At 61.4% G+C, this 23976-nt stretch overlaps 3 protein-coding genes across 6 annotated transcripts; 2 read left to right on the top strand and 1 right to left on the bottom strand.

Annotated features, from left to right (window-relative positions):
* Positions 1-4: 4 nt before the first annotated feature.
* SDHAF2 (succinate dehydrogenase complex assembly factor 2) lies at positions 5-4958 on the top strand. The gene is made up of 5 exons (XM_072338131.1): positions 5-125; positions 1065-1288; positions 1387-1496; positions 1586-1789; positions 3972-4958. The coding sequence occupies exons 1-4, from the start codon at positions 111-113 to the stop codon at positions 1714-1716; spliced, it is 480 nt and encodes a 159-aa protein (XP_072194232.1). The 5' UTR covers positions 5-110; the 3' UTR covers positions 1717-1789; positions 3972-4958.
* Positions 1697-4958, top strand: LRRC10B (leucine rich repeat containing 10B). The gene is made up of 2 exons (XM_072338102.1): positions 1697-1789; positions 2094-4958. The coding sequence occupies exon 2, from the start codon at positions 2117-2119 to the stop codon at positions 2918-2920; it is 804 nt and encodes a 267-aa protein (XP_072194203.1). The 5' UTR covers positions 1697-1789; positions 2094-2116; the 3' UTR covers positions 2921-4958.
* On the bottom strand, positions 4687-21040 carry SYT7 (synaptotagmin 7). 4 transcript variants are annotated; one of them, XM_072338029.1, is made up of 13 exons: positions 20883-21040; positions 15553-15656; positions 15139-15218; positions 14351-14482; positions 13658-13873; positions 11266-11622; positions 10312-10437; positions 8605-8740; positions 8003-8273; positions 7752-7921; positions 7014-7128; positions 6717-6916; positions 4687-6480 (listed from the first exon to the last, which is right to left on the bottom strand). In XM_072338029.1, the coding sequence occupies exons 1-13, from the start codon at positions 20911-20913 to the stop codon at positions 6376-6378; spliced, it is 2043 nt and encodes a 680-aa protein (XP_072194130.1). In that variant the 5' UTR covers positions 20914-21040; the 3' UTR covers positions 4687-6375. The 4 variants fall into 4 exon arrangements, with proteins under 4 accessions (XP_072194130.1, XP_072194131.1, XP_072194133.1 ...); XM_072338030.1 differs by lacking the exon at positions 13658-13873; XM_072338032.1 differs by lacking the exons at positions 10312-10437; positions 11266-11622 and having other exon boundaries at positions 20883-21039.
* Positions 21041-23976: the final 2936 nt, after the last annotated feature.

Genomic DNA, 23976 nt, shown 5'->3' with positions numbered 1-23976 from the left:
GACTTCCTCCTGCTTTCGCCACGCCCCTTCCGGTCCTTCCCGCCTGCCATAGAGTCGAGAGGGCTGAGTGCGCAGCGCGCCCCCTGGTGGTGGGGAGGTTGGGAGGAGTCATGGCGACCAGCAAGGCGAGAAGGGGCTGCGGGGTTACGAGGGCTATAGAGAGGCTACTGGGGGGAGGGAGCGTGGGGACTGAGGGGCAGTGGGGAAGGTGGGAGTGGGCTTCTGCTTTGGGGCTGTGTGTGAGGACTGGGGCTTGGAGGATATAGGGGAGTGGAGGCCTGGAGGGGGATTGGGGCCTAGAGAGGAATGGGGGGAGGATTGGGGTCTGGAGGGGGAGAACAGAGAGAATGGAGCCTAGAGGGGGAGGGGAAAGGGGTAAGGAAAGGGGGGATGGGGCCTAGAGGGAGAGGGGGAAGAGGGGTTGAGGCCTGGAGGGAAAATGGGCTGGAACAGGGCCTGGGGGGGGGGGGGGAAATGGGATCTGTATGTGGGATGGGGGAGATTGGGAAGGGGAGGTCCTGGAGGCTGACTGTGCAGTTGTGGTTTCTGAGGACCGAAGGGAAATGAGAGGCCTGATTGGTCCTATGAGTGGTGGGGGGGGCATTGGGACCTGAAGAGGAAATGGGAACAGAGTAGGGCTTGGAGGGCATCGCTGCCTGGGGGAGAATATGAGGTGATTGGTGCTCAGAGGGGAATGAAGTCTGTATGTGGGGGATTGGGAACATCAGGGTCTGTGGAATGAGGGGGTTTGGAGGCACTGGGGCTGTGTGTGGCAGGTGAGTGGATTGCGGTGTCTGGGGACTGGAAGGGGATGAGGGGTCTGGGGGTGTCCTGTGTGGAGTGGGGCAGCAAGGTCTGGGGATGGAATGTGGAGGTGAGTGTGGACTTAAGGGGAGCATGAGGGGATGGAGCCATGTGCGGGGTGGGAGGGATTGGAGCCTGGATGGGGAGCAAGGGGCAATGTATGTGGTCTTAGCAGGGCCTGGAGTGGGGCTTGATTTGGGGCATGGGGGTTGTGGGGCTCTGCTGGGTCTCTCCTCATCCCATTCCCATCTCCTCGGCAGCTGTGCTCAGTGCCCCGCCTCACCCTGTGCCGCCCAGTGCTGGCACTGCTGTATGCACCACGAGGCTACAGCGGGGCCTCGCTGGGCAACTCGGGGAAGGATGTGCTGGAGATCCCACTGCCACCATGGAAGGAGCGCCCCAATGAGTCACTGGCCACCAAGAGAGCACGTCTGCTGTACGAGAGCAGGAAGAGGGGCATGCTTGAGAACTGCATCTTGCTCAGGTGGGGCTTTGTGCAGACTGTGGTGGGGCAAAGGCAGGAAGGAGCCTTTTCTCAGGCTGGAGGTTCTGTCTCGCTGACCCCCATGTGTTCTCCTGCAGCCTTTTTGCCAAGGAGAACCTGAGCCGTATGGATGAGCGGCAGCTGAACCTCTATGACCGGCTCATCAACGAGCCCAGCAACGACTGGGACATCTACTACTGGGCCACAGGTACGTGTGCACTGCACTGGGCCATGGGACGTGTGGGTGACTAGGGGCAGTGCCAAGCTGCTCTCCTTCACTCTGCCTCTTATTTGCAGAAGCCAAGCCCACACCGGCTGTGTTCGACAACGAGGTGATGGCCATGCTGAAGGAGCTTGCTAAGAACAAGAAGAAGGAGCAGAGGCTGCGGCAGCCGGACCTGGAGTACCTCTTTGAGTCCACAAACTGACAGCCCCTCCCTCAGGGCACAAGAAATAAAGCTGTGGCTGCTAGCTACCGCTACCAGTGTCTGCTGCTTCCAGGTACTCAGGCACCGTGGATTATCCCGTTCCCCTGTCCATTTGTCTGTCCCTGTGCCGAGCCGTGCTCACCTGCAGTGGGACCAGGCAACACCTTGGTGCAGCACTGTGGGAATCTCATAGATTTCTGTGCCATTCCAGGTGGGCTGCCTGAAATACAGGGGCCGTGCTGGTTGGACCTGGGGGGGGGGACTCAGCCTTAGGGCTGGGGGGCGGGGCCCAAAGCGGTGAGGGCGGGGCCTAGGGACGCAGGGGCGTGGCCGCTTCCAGTTGGCCCCGCCCCCCACTCTGTATTGCGTTGCTCCAGCGACGTGTCCTCATTTGGAGGCGATGGGCAGCAGCGCTTCCACGTGTCCGATCTCTGCCGAGGGCCCTGCAGGCATGGAGCAGCGGCTGGAGGCACGCGGTGGGCGGCTGCCCCCGGCGCTGTGGGCGCAGCGTGGGCTTCGCAAGCTGTACCTGAGCGGTGCCGGGCTGCGGGACGTGCCGGCCGAGCTGGCGTCGCTGCGGCACCTCCGCACGCTGGCACTGGATGGCAACGAGCTGATGGAGGTGCCCGAGGCTTTGTGCCAGCTGCCCTGCCTGGCGTATCTCTACCTGGGCCGCAATGGGCTGCAGGGGTTGCCGCCCGCCTTCGGCCACCTGCGGAGCCTGCGCTGCCTCTGGCTGGAGGGCAACTTCATGGCTCGCTTCCCCCACGTCCTGCTGGGCCTGCCGGACCTGCGCAGCCTGCAGCTGGGAGACAACCGCTTGGCACGCCTGCCCTCCGTCCTGCCCCGCATGGCCGGCCTGCAGGGCCTGTGGCTCTACGGCAACCGCTTCCAGCACTTCCCCCCGGTGCTGCTGCGCATGGCCCAGCTCCGCGTCCTGGACCTCGACCGCAACCGCATCGCCTGCTTCCCCGACCTGAGGAGCCTGGCCGGCCTCTGCCTGCTCTCCTACGACCACAACCCCGTGCGACAGCCGCCCTGCGTGGCCGACACGGTGCGGCTGGTGGGCAGCGGGGCCGTGGAGTACATGGAGGCGCGGGAGGAGCGGCTGCGGGAACAACAGCAACTGGAGGAAGAGGAGGAGGAAGGTGCTGAGAGGATCCCCCGCGGTGATGGATCCTCGCTGCTGGAGGACACTCCGTGAGGCATCGTGGAGCCACTGAGAGCCAGATCTGAGGAGCGCAGGGTGCTCTAGAGCATCCCAAATAGACACGGGGCTCAGTTCTTAGATGGAGGAAGCATCACTCCGCTCTGATTGTGTGGCACCTCTGCCCTGACGATGTGCAGCACGGCTCTGCATGCTTCCTATGGCACTATCTCTGTGGATTCCCTCTGCTCCTGCCTCCTTGGCTGAGGAAGGAGAAAGCAGCACTGACACATGGACCCCGCTGCCCATTGAGTTTTGGGGTGGCCGCACAAAGTTCTGCATGCTGAGCTTCCATTCTCCAGATCTAGGAAGAAGGCAAGGGAAAACCTCACCTCCAGCCTTCTCCATGCAGGGGAGCTCCGTGCCTTGCCTTAGAAGAAGGACTGAGGCTGCAGGCTCACGGTCTGCAGCTGTGTTTGGCAGTGAAAAGCACAAATGTGGTGTGAGAAAGGCAGTGGTGTCAGTTCTCGGGGGAGGGGGGTGTTTTTGGGGAAGGGCTGTGAGTGTAGTGCATGGCCTTAATTCCGATTTATATGTCTGGATACAATCCCATCCCCAAGCTCTTGGACTCACTGACTGCACTGCACATCCAGTGCTAATTGCAGGGGGTTGGGGTTGGAGGCTGACAGTCGGCCTGCTTGCCTTCCATGTCCTTTTTCCTTTCCAGCTATTTTTAGGGCTGTGAGGAAGCAGCAGGATGCCCGGGAGCCCTGGCAGCCGCTGCCATGATGGGGGTTGATAAAACCCAACGTGGGGCTTTGGTCACCATTTTGGAGTCTGGGTCTTCCCTGGGTGCCACCAGCCTGTGCCTACAGCTTGCGATGCTTGCAGGGGCTCCCTGCCTTTCCTATGCCTTTTACCACCTGCATTCTGATTCTCCATCCTTCTGAGCTATGGGATTTGTGCTGGGACGGGGCTGGGATCCAGGACCTGCTGTGGGCATTGGAAGCATTTTGGGTGCCAGCCCCGTTGCGGTGCATCATCCATACGTCTGTCTCTATATATATCCCTCTCCGCCTGCTCACAGATCCCCATACATGTTTTGCAGCTGGGAACGTGCTGCTATTTCCATCTGCTCCCGCTGACTGCGGACGCCAGGGATCGCTGCAACGATGCCACATGAACCCAGGCTCTGCCATAACCCTGCTGCTACCCAGGGCGCTATGCTGCCAAAACCTTGAGCTGTGGCTCAGTGGGGTGCAGTCCTAAGCCAGTGGCACCAGGGCATCACTTTGTCTCCTGTTTTGGCACCCGAGAGGAGCCATGTTCCATCAGCGCCGACTGCGTGGCTCTCCACCAGCCCCGCATCTGGAATTTCTTTTATTTATTCAAGAGCAGCATCCACACAATTATTTATCACAGCAACCTGAGCCTTGCCTGTGCTGCCAGCACCCCGTGCTGCCACATTCCCCCTGTGCTGGGGACAGACACTGTGCTGGGCATGGTGGCTTTGTGCCCTGTATGTACAGAACCTCCGGAGGGAAATGAACCCAAATCTCCCCCCCAAACCTCATCCACAGCCCCAAACCCCATCCCCCAACCCATCCCCAAACCCTGGTCCCAAGACCATCCACCAGAGCATTTGAAACCCACCCCCATCCCACCCCAGCGGGGAATGTTCAGTGTTGTGAATGGGGATTACCAATTCTGGGGGTGCCGCTCAGTGTTTGGGGTTTGCTGTGTGCTCAAGAGCACGCACAAACCTGCGGGTGACACCGTGCCCTCCCCTTACCCCCCCACCCCATAAGGAGAAGGTAAACGGGCAGATTCACACAGTCCTTTATTACCAAGAGTGGGAGCTGCCTCCAGAAAACGAGGGTCCCCGCTCCCTAAAAATAGGATTCTGCAAAGAGGCCTCCACCAGGCTGCCCCCCCCCACCCCCCCCATCCCGGTGCTTCATCTCTTTTTGTTGTTTTATTTATTTTTTTTTCCTTTTTTTTTTTGTGTGTTTTTGGTTGGTTGTTTGTATTTTACACACCAGTTGGATGTTACCGTCACATGAAAGAAGAGAGAGAGAGAGAGAGACCTGAACAAGATCACGGCTAAGAGCTCTAGAGTTAAAAATGAACACACGGCCCCGAGGTGATGGGGGTGGGGGGGTTGGGGGGGGGGTCGGGGGGTGGATGTGGGCACCCTGCCCCACTCCCTGCTTTGGGAACCCCTCACCCCTCAGCTCTGTGCGGCCCTTCCCCAGGTGCGTGGCTCTCCTCCGTTATGTTAAAAAAAGAGAGGATGTGGTAAAAATACAAATGTCCCTAAAAGCATCATTGTCGTCATCATCAACATCATCATCATCATTATTATTATTATTATTATTACTGTCGTAACAGAATTATGACTTCACTCCAGATTGTCCATAATGGCCTAATGGGGCTCTCCGGTGGACTCACTGGCTGTGGGACAGGGATGGTGCCACTGTGTCCCCAGGGCCACTTGGAAGGGCAGCACCCCCTGTGATGGCTGCTCCTTGGGTTTGGCACGGGGTCTCCCACACGATGAATGAACTCCAGAAGCTGGGGCACAGCCACTGATTTTCATGGGAACGTCCCAACCATGAGGATGCCCCACCCTGGGGATGTCCTGACCATGGGGATGTCCCATCTGTGGGGACACGTGCCAGGTGGCAGCAGGAAGACTGAGTCCCCATGGTGTCCCCAGGTGGGCAGGGGGTGGCCCGTGTCCTGCCAGAGAGCTCTGCAGTGTACCCAAGGGACTCTGGGGACATCTGCTGACTGCTTTATCCCTGACACCCAGCAGAGCAGGGAGCCCTTGGAGGGATGGCAAGCAGTGCCATCTGCGCTCCTATGGCACCCACCCCATCGGTACCCAGCATCAGTGATGGCCAACACAGTGACAGTGGGGAGGTGCCAGGGACCTTATGGACACTGCTGGCGCTGTGTCAGCCCCCAAAGCCACCAGTGGGGACAATGACAACAGGGATGGCTATGACGGCACTGCTCCATCCTCATGCAGTGCCCACAAGGAAAGTGGTGCGTGTCAGCCCAGGAAGGGACACCCTGCCAGGTGCTCCCACCAGGGGGGACAACGTGGTGGCACGGTGCGAGGGGGCAGGGGATGAGCCAGGAGGGAGGTAAAGCAGCGAACCCCACCGGAGGCAGTGATGAATGCTCCCGCTTTGGCAAACAAACCGCGGCATGGCTTCCAATCCCTCGGGTGTCCCCGGGGTGGGGACGGGGCAGGGTGTGGGGACATCATCCCACCGGGGTGACGCTGGCGGCTAGGAGAGGTTGTGTTGAGTGGGAAGGGGGAGAGCTTGTCTTGGACCACCCCCCCCCCTTACTCCAGCATCCTCCCAAAATGGGGTGACACTGGGGTGAGGGCTCTGGGGACTGTGGCTGGAAGCACTCGCACAAGTCCTGCCTTGCATCAGGGACATGAGGACAGGGATGTCCCCAGCGTCGTCCCCAGCGCTGTCCCCAATACTGGAGGTTCAGGCTTTCAGCTGGTGCCACTGTGCCACCGCCTGCCGGGGCCGCGCAATCATGTCCTTCCAGTGCTTCACCTCTCCAGGGCCACTCTTCCAGGACAGGTAGATCTGCAGGGGACACAGGACATCAACGCCACGCGGTGGTCCATCCACCCATCCATCCAACCCCTTGGGGACAACAGTGCCCCTGCACTTCCCCTGCGAGCCCCCCATAGACTCAACATGGTGCCTCTCCGTGGCAACAGCAATTGCGCTCATTTGTCACCTTTAGCTTCAAACAAATTAAACCTTGGTTGCCTTCATTTTGCCTCCGCCATGGTGGGGACACCAAGGCAGTGACCCACCTTGCCAATGACATCGTTGCGGCTCAGCCTGTCCTTGTCCATGACGGTGATGACAATGGTTGTCTCGCGCAGTCGCTCCGTGGGGATGTCAAAGGAGAAGGACTCATTGAAGACAGGGTTTAAGCACCTCTTCATCACCACCGTCTTCTTCTTCTCCACCCGCTTGTCCTTGTACATCAACCACACCTTCACATAGGGATCTGGGGGCACAGTGCAGTGCTCAGCTCCAACCAGGTGGGCAGCACCATCCCGGCCACCCATGTTGAGCACTGGGGATGATGCCCAACTTGCTCATACCTGATGTGCCCCCGATGTCCATGGCTTTGAGATTCCGTGCCTTGATGATATTCACCACGATGGAGTTGGCAGAGGGGTTGTAGCACAGTGACAGCAGGAGCTCCCCTCGGCTGCCCTGTGGGGCACACAGAGGCTGTCAGGGCCTCCCCAGCCCAAAGAGGGGCTCCCCGGGATAGCCCCCGCCCTGCTGGGCACCCGAAGCCCTCAGGGTCACACCAGGTGGCCTAGGTGGTGGAATGGGGGCACCAAGAGCTGCCCCAAGACTGGGCTTTGGAGCTGGGCAGAAGAAAGAGTGGCCATCAAGAGGGGAATGTTCTGGGGATGTCCCACCAGCAGTGGGACATTTTTGGGGGCCATTGCCAGGGGGATGTTCTGGGACCATCCCCAGTGGGACATTTTGGCAGTCATCACCATTGGGATGCTCTTGGGGCCACCCCCAGTGGGATGTTTCAGTGACAACCCCAGCGGGACCTTTTTAGGGTCATCCCTAGTTGGACTTTTTTGGGCTCAGCCCTGGTGGGACACATTGGGCCAACCTCAGTGGGACATCTCAGGACCCTCCCCAGTGTGTCCCTTTTGGGGCCAGCCCCAAGTGGGACATTTCCTGCAGAAGGAAAAGAAAGCTTTCACTTTAGGTCTGCCCGAAACACTTCATTTTGACCCAAACAAGGACTTAAACCTATTGGGACATCAGTAGAACAGGCACAGCCCCCAGGGACCCCTTCCCATGGGTCTTACACTGCCATCACTGCAGGGCTTCAGGTCTTTCCAGAAGGTTTGCATCTGGGTGAGGTCCACCTTGTTGAGGGGGATGGACACCTCCCCAATGGGGTCGTTCCGGCTGAAGCGGTCATAATCCAAGACCTGAAGGTACAGCACCCGCTGCACCACCTTCTCGTAGGGGAACCCTGCACCAGAGATGGAGGCCATGAGGTGACACCCGTAGAGGTTGGTGGCCCCTCTGCATCCCATTCCCTCCCAGCCCATACCTTCAAAGAGGAAAGTCTCGTTCCAGTGCGGGTTGAGGTTCTTCCGCTTCACCTTGGTTTCCAGCTTGTGCTTCTTGTCAGGTAGCAGGTAGATCTTGACAAAGGGGTCACTGGTGCCGCTGAAGTCCTTGGCTGGCAGCTCCTGTGCCTTCATGATCTTGACGGTCAGGGTGGACTCCTGGAAATTGTAGCCCACGCTGAACTGGATGCGGCCCAGGTTCTCCCTGCTGGAGCCGTCATGGCCTTCGTCATCCTCGGAGCCTGGAGAAAGCTGTGAGGAAGGGATGAGGAGCGGTGAGCGGGGCTGCTGCTCCCATCCCAGCTGCTCTGGCCAACGCTGCACAGAGCTCCAAGTGCTGGCTCCTTAAGTTTGGTGGCTGTCAGCAGGCATCAGCCCATCTCCCGTCTTCCATCTCCCACCCGTGGGCATCTCCTCAGCTGACCCCTGGCTCCACTCCGGCAGAACGGGGAGCGCCAATTAGCCAAATCCCTCCTGACAGCGCAGCCCTCACGTCCCCACGAGGGGGGCACAGCCAGCAAGCTGTGGCTGGAGGAGAGGCAGCCAACCCCATGGCAGAGCCCCTTCCCACCCCAGGACCCACCATAAGCATCTCACTGGTCAGGGAGTTCACCAGGTCGGAGACAGAGGAGTGCGGCTCTGTCTTGCGATCGGACTCATCCTGCTGTGTCTGCCCAGGCACAGGTGCTGTGTTCACCGCTTTGCCACCGGCTGGCAACCTGTGGAGAGAGAAAGATTGCCCTAGATTGGGGCCAGAGGGGAGCAGAAGGTGCCCGCAGCACAGGGTGTGCCAGATCCGGGCTGCAAGATGCTGGCAGCCTGCAGCAGCCCAGTGCCCTGGATGCCCACAGCCTGGTGTCAGCACTCGGGTCTCTCATACTTGGCATGCCACCATCGTGGTATGACACAGCCACTGGTCCCCTTAGTGTGGCTGAGCCCAGTTGCTTTGTGCCACACTGCCTGGCTGATAGGTGTCCCCTTTGCTGACCCCCGTGGGGTTCTTCAGCCCCATCTGTCCCTGTCTGGATCCCAGGAGCTGGGCATGGAGTTGTGAATGGACAGAGCAGCAATGGGCACACGCCAGGACCACGCTGCCACGATGCATGATGGGGATATGGGCACAGAGTGGCAGGGACAGATCCAAGGAAGGAGAGGATGCACGCCCTGGCTGTGGGCATAGCACACGGTACGGGGACACATTGACAGACGGAGCACGGCGGTGCCAACCCTGGGGGCGAAAAAGGCACGGGCATGCAGACACCCATCGGCACGGCAAGCACACGCAGCACTGATGGAGATGTTGGAGACCTGGGGCAGGGGGGAATGGAGGCAGCACAGAGGCAGCCCCCCACGCACAGGCAGACGGGGAGGACAGAGAGAGCTGGGGAGGCAAAGTCAGTTTAAGAACAGAGCGAAGGTGGAGAGCTGGTGCCTGGAGCTGCCTGGTGGTGTGTGCCGAGCCAGCAAGAGAAAGGGAGGAAGAGCGAGAGAGGGGAGGAGGAGCATCTTCTGCAGTGGGCCTGGTGGGAGGGAAGGGAGAGAGGAGCGGGACGCACGGAGAGGTCAGCTGCTGGCACAGGAGATGTGCTGTGGTGCTCCTCCAGGATGGGCTGCAAGGAAAGGAAGAAGCCGAGAGATGGGGACAGATGGACGGAGACGTCACGAGGCGCAGAGCTGTCCCTGCTGCGGGGCCACGGGATGGAGATGGGAGTGGTGGTCATGCGACGGCGGCACTGGGGAACTTGCTAAAACATGGAGCGAAATCAAGGCGAGCAGGGTAAAAATAGCTGGCGGGAGAGAATGGGGCCACTGCTGTCACACGCCGATCGTGCCGGGAGGAACAGCCACCCTCCTCTAAGGTGGCACTGCCACCAGCATGAGGACTCCTGTTGCCGCTTGAGAGCTTGAGGTGGCCCCAAAAGGAGCCCTAGAGTGAAGGCACAGCTCCCACGGAGCCATCCCCGTGTGCGCACCACGGTGCAGCTCAGCATTTTGGGGATCCCCTTGTCCCGGCAGCTCATCCTCTCCTGGCACAGTGCCCTGAGCCCCCCCAGCATGCGGCCAGCAGTGATGGGGATGGGGATGGACAGAGGGAAGGAGGGAAGGATGGGGAGGAAGGGGTCAGGGTGTGCTCGGCGTCGCCACTCCGGCGGGGAGAGCTGCAGCCGTGGCCGTGCCCGCTGCCTGGCCGCTCCAACCTGGGCGCTCCGCGAGGCCGGCCGCCTCCTCCTCCTCCTCCTCCACCCTGCGTCTCGTCCTCCTGCAGGACTGCCCTCTTCCTTCCTCCTACCTCTTGTCCCCCTGAGCGTTCGGCTGGTTCGGCTGCGTCCCAGCGGGTTGCAGGTCGGGGATATTGGCAAAGTCATCTTGCTCTGAGAGTCCCAAAACCAGGGATAACACCACCATCCGGCCTTCCCTGCCCGGCAGGGAGGGAGCGAGGCGGGGGGAGAGAAAGAGAGAGGAGAACACAGCATCAGGATGGGGACTACAGGTGGGGATGGACCGGGAGCGCGGCCCCTGCAGAGGAAATGGCATCTGGGGGTGGGTGAGGGCCGCGGGGTGACAGGTGCCAGCGGCATCCTGGGGCCACAATGGCACCACAGTGCCGAGCAAAAAGAAAAGCAGCATTAATGGCTCCGCAGAATGGTCGTAGCTCACTTGGTGCATCCCAGCTCTGGGTGGGGGTTCCACACAATCTAAGGCTGGAACCCACGGAAACAGAGCAACATGACCTTGGGGACAGCTTGCAAGCCTCAGCTATCAATCAGGAGGCTGGCCAACGGAGCTGGAGGGAGAGGGCAGAGGCTGTGGGACACAGCAGAGCACGGAGGGAGTCCCCACTGGCAGTGAGCTGGGGATGGACGACAGGATGCCTGCTGCTGAGGGGACTCTGGGGTATCAGGAGAGGTAACTCCAGGGGGGATGCAGAGGATGGGATATACCGAGCAGTAATGGCATCCCACGGCAAACAGCGCGCAACAAGGTATGGGGAGAGCAGACGGTGACAACAGCAGGTTGTCGCTCAGGTGCAGCCTGAGCGAGCACCGAAATTGGAGCCACGCAGCCGGACACCCCGCACAGGGGGACCGTCACCGCAACATCCCCGTGTCCCACGGAGCCGACGGGACCCATGGCTGCCGAGCCAGGTGACCACGACCAGGTAACCTCCCTGATCCCCCGCCGCGGGCTTTACCCGAACCTGGAGGAACCGCCGGGGAGAGGAGAAGCCCGCGAGCGAACTTACAGGAAGGACTTCATGTCCAAGCCACGGTTGCGGATTTGCCCCACCACGTGGTCCCAGCTGCCGGGGTTGGAGCGGCTCGTGCGCTGCTTGGAGCCGGCAGCGATGCCCTGGCGCACTTGGCCACCGCGGGAGCCCCGGGGGTTGCCGGTGCCGCCGGAGGAGCTGCTGTGGGCCTGGAGGTGGCCCAGGCTCTGGCTGGTGGTCGGCTGGCTGTGGTTGCTGCGCTGGTGCTGGCTGAGGGGCTGCTGCAGGCTTTGCTGGCGCATGAGCGTGCGGGGCCTCTGGCATTTGGGGTCGCCTGCTGAGGTGGGGATATACTCAAGGGTAGTGGCTGTGGACAGGGTGGAGTCCTCGAAACTTAGGGAGAGGAAGGGCAGAGGAGAGGAGAGAAAGGAGAAGAAGGTGAAGGGGCAAAATTGGAGGAAGGAAAAGAAGAGAGTTAGCGAGAAGATGCCCCAGTGCAGGGAGAGCTCCGGCAGGGGCCAGAGGCTACAGCCAGCTGTTTTTCTGCCTCCCGACCGCAGCAAGGCCTCTCTGCGCTCCCGCGCTGCCATCTCACCACCACCGCCTGCCCGGTGTGTTCGCAGCGCCTGCCCGACCTCGTCTGCCAGCTGCGTAATGAGGCTGCTGCTGTGGGAAGGCGGGTCCCTTGGTGCCGCACGGCGCCTGCTCACGTGCCACCGTCAGCCCGCCCTGTCCCCGTTACCCCATCCCTCCCAGCACAGCAGCGCCTGGGATGCTTAGCACCACAGTCCCCAGAGCACCGCAGCGTGCCGGGATGGCACGGCGCACCACACGTCCTCAAGGGTGAAGCCGGGCACCAGCAGAGCACAACAGGCACACAGCAGCAGGGAGAGCAGATGGATCCCATTGGGTTGGCACAGATGGGGATGCGCGTTGCTGTTGGGCACCCTTGGGATGCCCCATGACTCTCATGGATGGGGACAAAGTGCGGCACCGGGTGCTGCCCACATGCAGAGCAGCAGGCGCATGGCACGGTGCCATTGCGCTGAATAAGGGCATGCAGCCCAGCCAGCCTGGTTAAAGCCTTGAGGGGGTCCTTTGTGAGAGGGGAGCCTCCTTCAGAAACAGCCTCCCTCCACAGCACCACGGCTCCTGTGTCGCCCAGGGGCTGGCGAGGCAAAGCTGTGCCGTTGTGCATCGCAGCAGCAGGGAGGCAGAGCTGCGGGGAGAGTAAATTTTATATATATATATATGTGTGTGTGTGTATATATATATATATATATATAGAAAGAGTAATAAAAAAAAAAGAGGGAAAGAGAGAGAGGTGAAGAAAGAGTGAGAGGTGGGAAAAGGAGAGAAGAGGGAGGGGACTGGAGAGCTGGGACAGATCTGGCCCTGAGGCCCCCGGGGCCCAAAGGCACGTGGGGCGCTGTGCCTCCTCCGCACCCACCGCCAACCTCCTTTCAGTTTCCTATCAAATCTGAAATTAGTTCCATTTACAACCTCTCCATCACGGGAAACTAAATCTGGCTCTGCTCGGCCCCAAGCCAGCTGGAGGCTCAGGATCTGCCGGCAACGTGCCACATGGGAGGCGAACAGGGACAGGGCACTGCAGCCCCAAAACCTGTCCCCGTGGGGACCTGCGGGACACTGAGGGGCCGGGAGGCGGCGGCACCGGGAGGGCACCAAGTGTCCGTGGGACGATGGCACCGCGAGGACACTGAGTGGCCGAGAGATGGTGCCACCAGAGGGCACTGAGTGGCTGTAAGATGGTGACGGAAGGACGGCACTCAACGGCCGTCGGATGGTGGCATTGGGAGGGCACGGAGTGACCACGGTGTGGTGACACCAAGTGCTACCCACATAGCTCCTGTACGGGATGCCTTGCACAAGAGAAACCCTGCCCCAGAGCAACACCCGAACACAAGTAGGCTGTGCACAAAGATGCCGAAAAATCCCAAAGGCTTTGAGGGCGGCATTGCGATCCCCTTAAGTCTGTCCATCCCCCTATGCCTGGTTCAGTGCATCACGCATCCTGAAGAGCTCAGCAGCATCCAGCACAGCCATGCTGCCCCGGGCTCAGCCCCGGCGTCCCCACGTCCTTTGCCGGCACGTTTTTGGGATCTGAACTCAGCGCCCTATGGAGCAGGGGCTGCTGCAGCCCCGGTTTGAGGAGGTGGGGAATATGGAGACCTGGAGCCCGCGGCCAGCAACCTGCTGCCACCACTTTTTCCCCTAAAGCTCAGATCGTGCCCCGATGCACCCTGGCAAGGGGTTGCACTGTGGATGGCACACGGACGGCGGAGCAGGGCGTCCCCGTGATGTCCCAGCACCGCGGGGACCTGGGCGAGCAGCTCCTGCTCCCCCCCCCCCCGGGAGGGGGGAAGGGAGGGGCATCCATCCGGGAGGGCTGTGCGTGCTCACTCACTTGGACAGGCTGAGCTTCCCTGCGGCCAAGTGGCTCTGCACCGTGTGCCAGCGACCCCTCGCTGCCTTCCCTGCGCCGGGCTCGCTGTGCGCAGAGATGCTGCTCCTCAGGCCGTCCTCGGCGCACTGCTGCTTGTCCCTGGGGCGGCCGTCGCGGTCCCCGGCCAAGCCTGCGGTGGCCGACGCCGTCAGCTTAGCCCCTGATAACAGAGAGCCACTGGGCCGGGCCGGCAGACGGACCCCCCCAGGACAGACATGGAAAGGGGGCCGGATAGACAGACGGACGTGTCAGGGAGCCACGGTGTGAGGAGGGACAAGGAGGAGGGCACAGAGCCAGAGGTGGACAGACAGACAAGGGACGGACAGACAGAGAGAGAGAGAGAGAGACATCAGCACAGCCAAAAAAAAAGAAAAAAGATAAAATAAAGGGGGCGGGGGAGGAGGGGGGGCCTGGAGGGCGTGCGGGGCAGAACGGTACAAATCCAAAAGGGAAAAGAACAAAAACCAAAAAACAACGGGGAAAGGAGCCCTGTACCCAAACGTGCAACACCACCCCGCGCTGCAGGGGGCCCCCGGGGTTGCTCGTCTCCATGGGGCTGCCCATGGGGGCCGGGAGGGGACAGGAGGAGGAGGAGAAGGAGGAGGGTGCGTGGGTGCTGCCCGTGTAGTCATAGCCCGGTAAGGAGAGACTCACTTGAGGGAAAGGCGCGGGTCACCATACGGGGCGTAAGGTGAAATGTTTAGAATAAACTCCTTGGGAGGGTACGAGCTCCATTTCTGCTGCACTGTGTTGTCATTGTTATTCCAAAAGTCTCTGTCTAGATCGCTACAGCAGACCGTGGGGAGGGAGAAAGAAGAGGGAAATACAAGAGAGAAAGCTGAATTCCTGCCAGGGGGAGCGCAGCCCCCCGCCCCGCCTGGGCCCTGTGGAGAGAAACAGACAAGACGGATGGACGGACGGATGGCTGCAGAGAGATGGGAGCAGGCTGAGGGGAGAGAAGGGTGCAGAGGGTTAGAGAAATGCAGTGCAGGGCTGCTTCCCAGCATCCTGGCAGCCGGATCTGGAGAGGGACGCAGCGGTGAGTACAGGGGGGTCCCATTGCCAGGACCGTCCCCCCCTTTTGTGTGTTCTCCCTTTTGGCACATCATGTCTGGACACATAGGGACCCCATCCTGTGCCCTGTGTCCTCCATCCCCACGGTGCCACAGGATGCTTGAGTGTCCCCTGTGTGCGCCCCAGCTCCAGTGTCACAGCAGCACCCCATTCTGCTGCCGGGGGCCACGGTGACCCCTCTGCCCCAACCAAGGGGACAGCAGCTCTCCGTGGGGCGAGAAAAATCACTGGGACAGACACCTCTGTCCCCATGGAGTGTCCTCCCATGGACGCCCTGATCCTGGTGTCCCCGCATGTCCATGGATGACGGCAGGCAGGGCACTGCGGCAGTACCATCCCGGCCCCTCTCCCCCTGCCTTGGCACCTACTTGATAGTTTTCTTCTCACTGCGGCCTCGGCTGGAATCTGGTGTGCCCACAGTCTCCAGGGATGTCTTGTACCGTTTTCCCTGTGGGGACAGCAGAGGGGTCAGAACCAGGTGCTGTCACCAGGATGGAGGAGGTAATTTTAGGCTTAGTTGACCCAGGGTTAATTGATTTGCCATTCCCAGCGTAAGGGATGTGGTGGCACACACGGAGGAACTGGGGCTCGGAATCAGGGCAGTGCTGTGCTGTGATTTCCAATGGATGCTCAGCAGGCAGGAGCACAATTAGTGAGCCAGGAGGCTATAGTGGGACACAGGCACAGGGATGGGGACAGGTTAGCTGTCCTGCAGTGGAGCGTGCACGCCCTGCTGCCCCCAGGTGTGCTCACCACCTGCACCCTGCCCCACGGACACTTACCAGTCTACGCTGGCACCACTGGCAGATGCCACACAGGACGATGGTGACGCTAAGGCTGACGGTGATGATGGCTGAGACAAGGATGACATCGCGGGAGGGGACCCCTGGGGAGGAGCAGAGCATAGCTGAGCCTGGGTGGATGGGCAGCCCTCCTGGGGACCCACGGCCACCCCACAGCACCTGCGGCGCGGGCACAAATGGGAAGAGGATCACCAGGGACACGTGGCAGGGCTGCCACCCTGCCCCATTGCACTGCAGGGGTCTGCTGGGACCCCATCCCTGAGCGTGACCCCGCCACGGTGCCATCCGTGCCCAGACATCCCCACCACCAATGGGGACAGAGAGGCCGGAGTGAGCCCACCCTGAGTCGTGCTGCAGTATAAATATTAAACAATAATGGTTAATAATTAATTCACCCGCAGCCCTTGTTATTGTAATGAAATTTGCCGGCGGCTCCGGAGCTCGCATGACTCATGGCGGCCGGACCCCACGCCCTGCTCCCACGCCTGCCTGTAGGGGGACAACAGGTGACAAAGCAGTGGCAGCCCCCATTCTTGGGGGGCGAGGTAGGGGGCATAGTGGCAATATGAGTTGGATGAGCGCCCCTGGAGCTGGGTGCCCAGAGGGGGCTGGCAGGTGACGGTACCAGGGATGGGTGGCACTGTGGGATGGGGACCTGGGACACACACGTGCTACAGAACCGGGCCGGGAAGGAGGGGGGGCGGGGGGGATCCGGCGCTTGGTCACGAGGCCCCGTGTATAGAACCCGCTTAGCAACTGTTGCCTAGGAGGGAATTTGGGACCAGCCCTTAATTTCTAACATTTAGAAAGAGCCATGGAGGAGTGTGGCGCTTAGCACAGCACTGGAGGCAATGGGGCTGAGCCCTGCCGGCAGCTGCCCCATTTGGGGACATGGTGGCACATGGGACACCGTCCTTGCACTGCATCACAGTGCTCTCAGTGCTGAGAATCCACCATGCTTCTGCCCTTCTGGTGTCCACTGTATCCCCAAGGGAAGGGCGGATGGGAGGGTGCCCGCCAGGCTGCAAAATGCAGCTCCAATGATGCAAGTGCGTGGATGCAGGGACCGTGCCCTGTGCCAGTGGCTGCCACTCCTCATAGGGTCAAGTTCATCTCCAGTATAATCCCATAAAGGGAAATTAAAGGGGAGAAGGACAACGCACTGCAGGCATGACGCTGAGGATTATCCCTCTTAGAGAGAAGGAGAAAGCAGAGGATGCTGTCACCAAGGGGACTTTGGCTCCTGCCCCGGTGACATCGCAGGGTCACACGCCCCCGGCACCGCTGTGCTGTGCTGCGGCAACACTCACAATGAGTTGTTTTCCAGTCAATTAGCAGCGCTTAATTAAGCAGAGAAGCCGAGCGCAGAGCTCCCGGCTCGTCCCCAGCTGCAGGTGCTGCCCGGGGAGCAGAGAGTTGGCACGGGGGGAGACGTAACTCCTGTCTGGGAAGGGTGGGCAACCCTATGACCGCGTCACGCTCACAGCACTTCATTTGTGGGCACAGAGCCCGAAAACGGCCAATTCCCCAAATGTTCTGCGGGGAGTATCAAAGCACGGAGCCTCCCCCCGAAGCTCCCAAAATAACCCCCGCCTGCTGTGCTCCCGGGAAGCGCGATCGCAGCCGCTCCCCGCAGCCGGCGTGCACGGCTCCGCGCCGAGGCTCTGCCGCGTGCCAAGCGCCGGCAGCGGAAGGGGAAGCGGGCGAGGGTGCCAAGAGTGCCCGCAGCCACCGAGGGATGCGATGGCGAGCGCAGGGATGGAAATGGGGCGCCCGGTCCCGGTGGGTGTGAGCTCAGAGCATCGCTGTGCGCAACAGGAGCGCCTCCCCGCGCTGTGCCGTGCGATGGGGCAGGAGCGAAGTGGCCGCGGTGCCACAGCGGGGCTTCCCAGCTGCCGTTTGCCTGGTGCCACGCTGCTCGTTCCTCCCCTGCTCATCCTCCTACTCATTTGCTAGATATTTCCCAAAGCTTTTATTTTTAGGCTGCAGCTGAGAAGCTGTGAATTTGCAGCTTTGCGTTCCTGTGCGGGATGCTGGGGGAGCCGGGGTGGAGTGCAGAGTGAGCACGGCCACCCGCCCAGCCCGGTGCTGCTGGTGACCACCCCAGCAAGCTGCTGGCCGCGCTTTCAGCACCCGTTTCCACAGAGCGCTGCCATTCACTGCGCTAGGAGCGCCCAGGGCGAGAGGGATGGGAACAGGCGTCTGCTTTCCATCTGTGCATTTGTCTGTCTATCCGCGCGGCCCCCTCTCCAACGCACCCATCCATCTCTCCAGCCACCCGTCCATCCCTCGTACACAGCTGTCTCTCCATCCAGCCATCTGGCCGGCCCCCGGAGCTGTCAATCTGTCCATCCCTGCCTCCCTCCACACCGAGCCGCCTGCCACAGGGACCCCCAACACCTCCCCAGTCCCTCTCTGCTGGCACCCTCTGGGAATGCCAACACTTCAGGCGCAAAAGGTGGCAGTGGCGCCAATGGGCACCTTTCCAAAGATACCAGCACTGCGCCCTCCTGGTGCCACAAACCCTTCTGCAGCATGGCACACTGTGGGGCGGTGGGGACCCCGAGGGCACCACGTCCTTGTGCCCGTGTTGTTTGGGTGCATCCACACGCCGAGGATGGCACATGGATGTGCTCTTCCCCCAGCTCTCTCCTGCAGTCAGGTTATTTTCAGCTCAGGATTTCCGGAGACGTGCATGGTTTCTCTGTTTTGTGCTTCCTGCTTCCGATGAGCACCTGAGCCCCCCCAGAACTTTGCATCCCCACAGATACCCAGTCATCGCACCAAGCACTACCTCCTTTGTCAGCGTCCCAGCTCCTGACATCCTTGTGACGCCCTGCATCCCCCAGCACGGATAGCTCCGGCTCAGCCCCAGCTGTCTCCCCTTAAACATGGCCCCTTGTGTACAGCCTCCTCCTTCTCCTCACCCCCTTCCACGGAGGGACCCTGAGCTGCACCCTCAGCGGTGCACTCAGACCCCAGGACAGAGGGAATGGTCACCTATGGGGCAGCAGGGTGTGTCCCCCTCTCCCTCTCCATCTTCATGCATCCCACCATAGGGGTACCCTGGCTTGGTCAGAGAGAACCGTGCCACATGCTGTGCCCTCCCTCCCTCCCTCAGTGCCTCGGCTCTGTCTCCGGCAGCGCCATCGGCCGCTTCCCTTTCAAACCTCATTAACTCCCCCCAAGGTGACCCGCTCCCTCCTGCAGCAGGGCCGGGAGCAGAGCTGCCCAGGGATGATACTCAGGGACAGAGGGACCTTGCACGCTCCCGGGGCACTCCGAGCTCACAGCTCGGTGCACGGCACTGCACAATGGAACGATGGCACCATGGGGCACAGGACAAAGCTGCCGTGCCCCCAGCATACCACGCCCCACGGCGTGCCCTCAGCCTTGTCCCCAGGTCCCTGCTGTCCCTGCTCAACACTCAGGCTGGCGCTCTGCCTTTGCACACAGCCACCGTGCGCCAGCCTCACTGTCTGCTCTTCGAAAGCCCTTCCCCTACTGAATTCATCTATAATAGATATTGGAGCTGAGCCCCCAGGGGCTGGGGGGTGGCAGCGATATTATCTGCATCTGTCTTCATTCCCCTCTCTCTCCCCGCCCTTCCCCAGCAGGCTGAAAAGCCGCGAGATCAGGCGGAGGAAAGCAGCCTCTGGCTCCGCTCTGCTCCTTGGCACTGGGGGATCCACCAGAGCTCCCCATCCCCACGTCCCTGTGTCCCCATCAACTGTTCCATTCCAGTCCCCATCCCCGACCCTGACCCCTTCCCCATCTCCATTCCCATTCCCATCTGTATCCTTATCTCTATGCTCATCCCTGTCGCTATCCAGAGATAGATAGATGGGGACAGATCCCCATCCCCATCCCAGGCACCCCTACGGGCACCCCACTGCCACGGAGACAGGACAGAGCCACATGGGGACATGGGCATAGGCAGGGAATGTGCAGGACACAGCAGGTGCCTGGCTCCTGGCAAGGCACGCTGGGTTATTTATCTGAACCCATGGGGACGAGGACGCAGGTGGGGAGCGAGGACGAAGACGCAGGTGGGGAGCTGTGACCACAGCTCCCAGCACCTGTCTGGGGCACAGGGATGGAGCATCTGGGTGCAGATGCTGCAGGAGAGGGGAGGAGGAGGTCTCACCCATTGTGCACATAGCTGGTGGCACTGAAGTTACACCCATGCATCTCCCCCACAACCAAGACAACGGTACTGGTTGTGCCCGTGGGGAGCACAGCACTGGGGAGAGAGGGCTGCTGGCACCTGGTCCCTAAGCTGTCCTCCTCCAGACACCCCAGCTGTCCGCAGGGCCACCTATATCCAGTGGCTTGGCCATGGGTGCCAAACCCAAAGGGGGAATGGAGCCACAGAGCAGCAGAGGGGCAGGCAGAGGAGCGGTGAGCAGAGCAGATGGTTCCCTGGTGTCAGCCACTGCAGCACCCTGATGCTATTGGGCCGGTTTCATAGGGATGCCCCACGTAGTGGGAGAGTCAGGAGTGGGACTGAGAGACAGAAGGGGTGTGTGCTCTGTCCCAGTGCTAACCTTGTGGAGGCACGGCAGCCGCAGGGGGCAAGGAGGACATGATTCCGGGAGCAAATCAGGGGCACATTGGAGGGGGAACGAATCCAGGTGCAAAGCCTGGGCTGCAAAAGGGGTGGGCGAGGGGCTCCTGGCCCCTCTCCCATCTCCCCACTGTTATCACATTGCCGGGTGACCTTGGGCCACCAACTGATCCCGCAGGGCATCCCGGCTGGGCAGTGGCGACAGTATCCCCTCGAAGGCTGTCGGTGCTGCCGCCCCCCACGGGTGACAATGCGTGGCGGTGCCCCTCGGCGCGGCCGCATCCCGCAGGCCTGCAGCTCACGGTGCTCTGCCAGGCGTCCCCGTGATGTCCCCATGTCCTTCTGCCGGAGGCTGTCACCGAGCCACGCCGTGCCACCGCCGCTCGGGCACCGCGGTGGCCGCCCGCCCGCCACCTCCTCCCCGCCAGCGCCCCACATTCGTGACGACGGGGCCGAGCGGCGCCCGGGGAGCGTGAGCTCAGCAAAACGGCGGCGTGCAGCCCCCTCCCCAAAGCACGCAGCCCAGCACGGGCGAGGGGAGAGGAGGGGGCTGCGGAATCCCACCAGGGAGGGGGCTGCGAGGCCGGGGGCTGCACCGCGGGGGGAGGGGGGAGGGGGAGAAGGGGGGGATGCTCCGCAGGAGCGTGACTCATTTGGAAGCGGCAGCGCTGACTTTCTCCGCGGAGCAGCGCGAGAAAAGGGGGGACCCGCGGGGCGCGGTGCCGGTGCGGGGCGGCCTCACCTGCGCTCGCAGCCTCCGGGTCGAGGTACATGGCGGCGGGGCTCGGCGGGGCTCATCAGACGGCGGCGGCGGCGGGAGGCGGCGAGGCGCGGGGTGCGGGGGCCGCGGGGGCCGCGGGGGGCGGCGGAGCGGCCGGGGCCGGCATGCGGCGGCGGGGGGGAGCCGGGAGCCTCGCGGTGTTCGGCGCTGCCCGCCCGCTGCCTGCTGCCGGCTCTGCGTGTGCGTGTGTGTGCGGGTGCGTGTGCGGGTGTGTGCCACGGTCGCGCATCCACTTGCTGCTCGCTGCTGGCGGGAGAGGAAACTGCAGCCGGCGGGGAGGGAGGGAGGGAGAGAGAAAGGGAGGGGAGAAGGGGGGGTGGGGGGGGGCTCCGGTTCTGGGGACCCACCCGGGGAGCGGCGGGGATACGCGCGGGGTGGGAGCGGACACGCGCAGCCAGCGCACGGACTCGTTAATGCGCGGCGACACGCACGGGGTGCCGCACCCTGCCCGCTATCCCGCGGGGACACGCGCCAGGTGCCCGCCCCGCACCGCTCCCAGCCCTCGGGCTCTCGGAGCAGCCCCACTCCGCACCGCTCCACGCCCGCTTTTCCCCGTGCCGGGGCTCTGCGGGCACAGAGGCGGCCGAGGGCGGCGGAAAACGCGGAGCGGAGACGCGGAGCCACGGAGCGGGGGCATCCCCCTCCCCTCCCTCCGCTTCCCATCCCCGCCCTTGGGCAATTTGCGCCCGGCTTTTATTGCCTCGTTAACATTTGCTATAGAGATGCAGGCGAAGAGCAAACAAACGGGAGAGCGGCTGCTGGCGGTGTGCAAACAGCGGGGCCGGCACCTTCCTGCATCCCCAGTCCCGGAGCGCGGACGCGGCCGTGGGCCTGGGGCAGCCTCCCTGGTGGAGGCGGAGGGGCTGAGGGGCTGCTGGGGGGCTGCTCTTGTGCGCGCACGTCGTGGGCAGTTGGATGGGATCCAGCGTCTGATGGGAGCCACGGGTACGGCCTCGCGGGCAGGGGGCTCAGTGGGAGCCATCCCGAGCCGGGCACAGCCACGAACCTACAGTAGTTCGGGAGTTCTTGGGGCTAAACCCACGCAGGATGGCTGTGGGTCGGCAAGCACCTCCTGGGAACAGAGAGCTCGCTCTAAACCAGGGGTCGGTGCTGAGCATTGGGGAGGTGGCTTTGGAGCCAACGAGGCGCCATGTGCCCAACTCCTGCCATGCCAACACGGGGAAGCGTAGCTTTATTTTGATTTTTTTTTTTTCCTCCTTCCCCGAATGGGAACCTTCTCATTAAACCCTTGGCACAACCCCCTGCTTTCGCTCTGCTTTTCTCCGCTCTCTTCCCACGCACTCTCGCATTGAGCGCTGAAATCCCCGTCCTTGCGCTCAGACGTCCCGGCAGCTCTGTAACCTCCCACACCCACACAGCCGCTGCCGCCGCTGCTTCCATCGGGGCCGGGTGGGTGTGCGGCACTGCTGACTCACGGCGCCGGGAGCGCTCCCCTTCCCATCCGGTCACCGGGGAGCCTGGAGTTTGGCCAAGGGCTTTCCCAAGGTGGTTGGAGGTGGACCTTGATTTGTGCCCGGGATTGATTTGTGCATCGTTCCCTGCCTCCTCATGGTGAAGATATGTGCCCCCAGTTCCACCTTCCTCCTCGTATATGGCCCGTGCAACTTGGCCACCCCAAAGCCCTGGGCATCCCAAGTCTCTGGACCATTAGAACTCTGCCACCTTGAATCCCCAGGCATCCCAAACCTCTGCATATCCTAAAGCCTTGGACAATCAGAGCTCTGCCACCCCAAATCTCCGCCCTAATTATCCTGAATCTCAGCCCTGGCCACCCCAAATCTCTGCCCTAATTATCCTGAATCTCAGCCCTGGCCACCCCAAATCCCCAGACCAGCAGAGCTCTGCCATTCCGTATATCTGGGCAGTCCAAACCCCTTGGCATCTCCAATCTCTGGACAACCTGGGCATACCAAACCTCTGGACCACTAGAGCTCTGCCACCTTGAACACCTGGGCATCCCAAATCTCTGCTTATCCCAAAGCCCTGGACAATCAGAGGTCTACTACCTCAAATCATTTGGCATCCCAAAGTTCTGGTTACCCTAAATTCCTCCTAGACAGTAGGAGCTCTGACACTATGAATTTCAGCCCCGGCCATCCTGAATCTCAGCCCTGGCAACACCAAATCCCCAGACAAGCAGAGCTCTGCCATTCCGTATCTCTGGACAGCGCAAACCCCTTGGCATCCCCAATCTCTGGACAACCCAAATCCATGGGTGTCTGAAACCTCTGGACAACTGAACCTTTGCTATCCTGAATTCCTGGACATCCCCACCCCCTGGGCATAAGAGCCCTGGATAATCAGAGCTCTGCTACCTTGAGCATCTTAAACTTCTGTTTATTCCAAACCCATGGACAGTCAGAGCTCTGCCACCTTGAATCCTTGGGCACCCCAAATCCCCAGACAACCAGTGCTATACCATCCCCTATCTCTGGGCAGCCCAAACTCCTGAGCATCCCAAACATCTGGACCACCAGAGCTCTTCCAGCCCAAATCCCTGAGCATCCCAAACCCCTGGACAGCCAGAACTCTGCTGCCCTGAATCCATGGGCATCGCAACCCACTTGGCCAACCAGAGCTCTGCCATTGAAATCCTTGGATATCCCAGCTCCCTGGCCATTCCAAACTCTCAGATAACCAGAGCTCTGCCACACTGGGCAACCAGAACCCCCTGGGCACCCCAAACCCCATCCACCCCAACCCCTAGCCAGCTTGACCCTGTCACCCCAAACCCTTTGTTCTCCAACCATAACCCAATGGTCTTAATGCTGGCAGCATGGAGACACTGCAGCCTCAGTCTGCCCACCCCCAGACCTACCTGGCTGAGACTCCTCCACCCCAACCCCGCATTACTGGGGGAGGTGCAGACATGGGGCTTTCACCACCAAATTGCAGTTTTCCCTTCCCAGCCACTTCATCTCTAGCACAGCTCAGAAGAGGGTTGTTCTACGCCTTTCTTCTCAACTCCTCTTTTGTTTCGTTGATGGAGAGAAAAATGGGTATTTCTTCCTCTCCCTTCCCACCGAAAAGAAGA

This window comes from Excalfactoria chinensis, chromosome 5, assembly GCF_039878825.1.
Source record: "Excalfactoria chinensis isolate bCotChi1 chromosome 5, bCotChi1.hap2, whole genome shotgun sequence".
Lineage (NCBI taxonomy): Eukaryota > Metazoa > Chordata > Aves > Galliformes > Phasianidae > Excalfactoria > Excalfactoria chinensis.
Note: the sequence above shows the minus strand (reverse complement) of the source record. Positions and strands in the feature narration are given on the sequence as shown.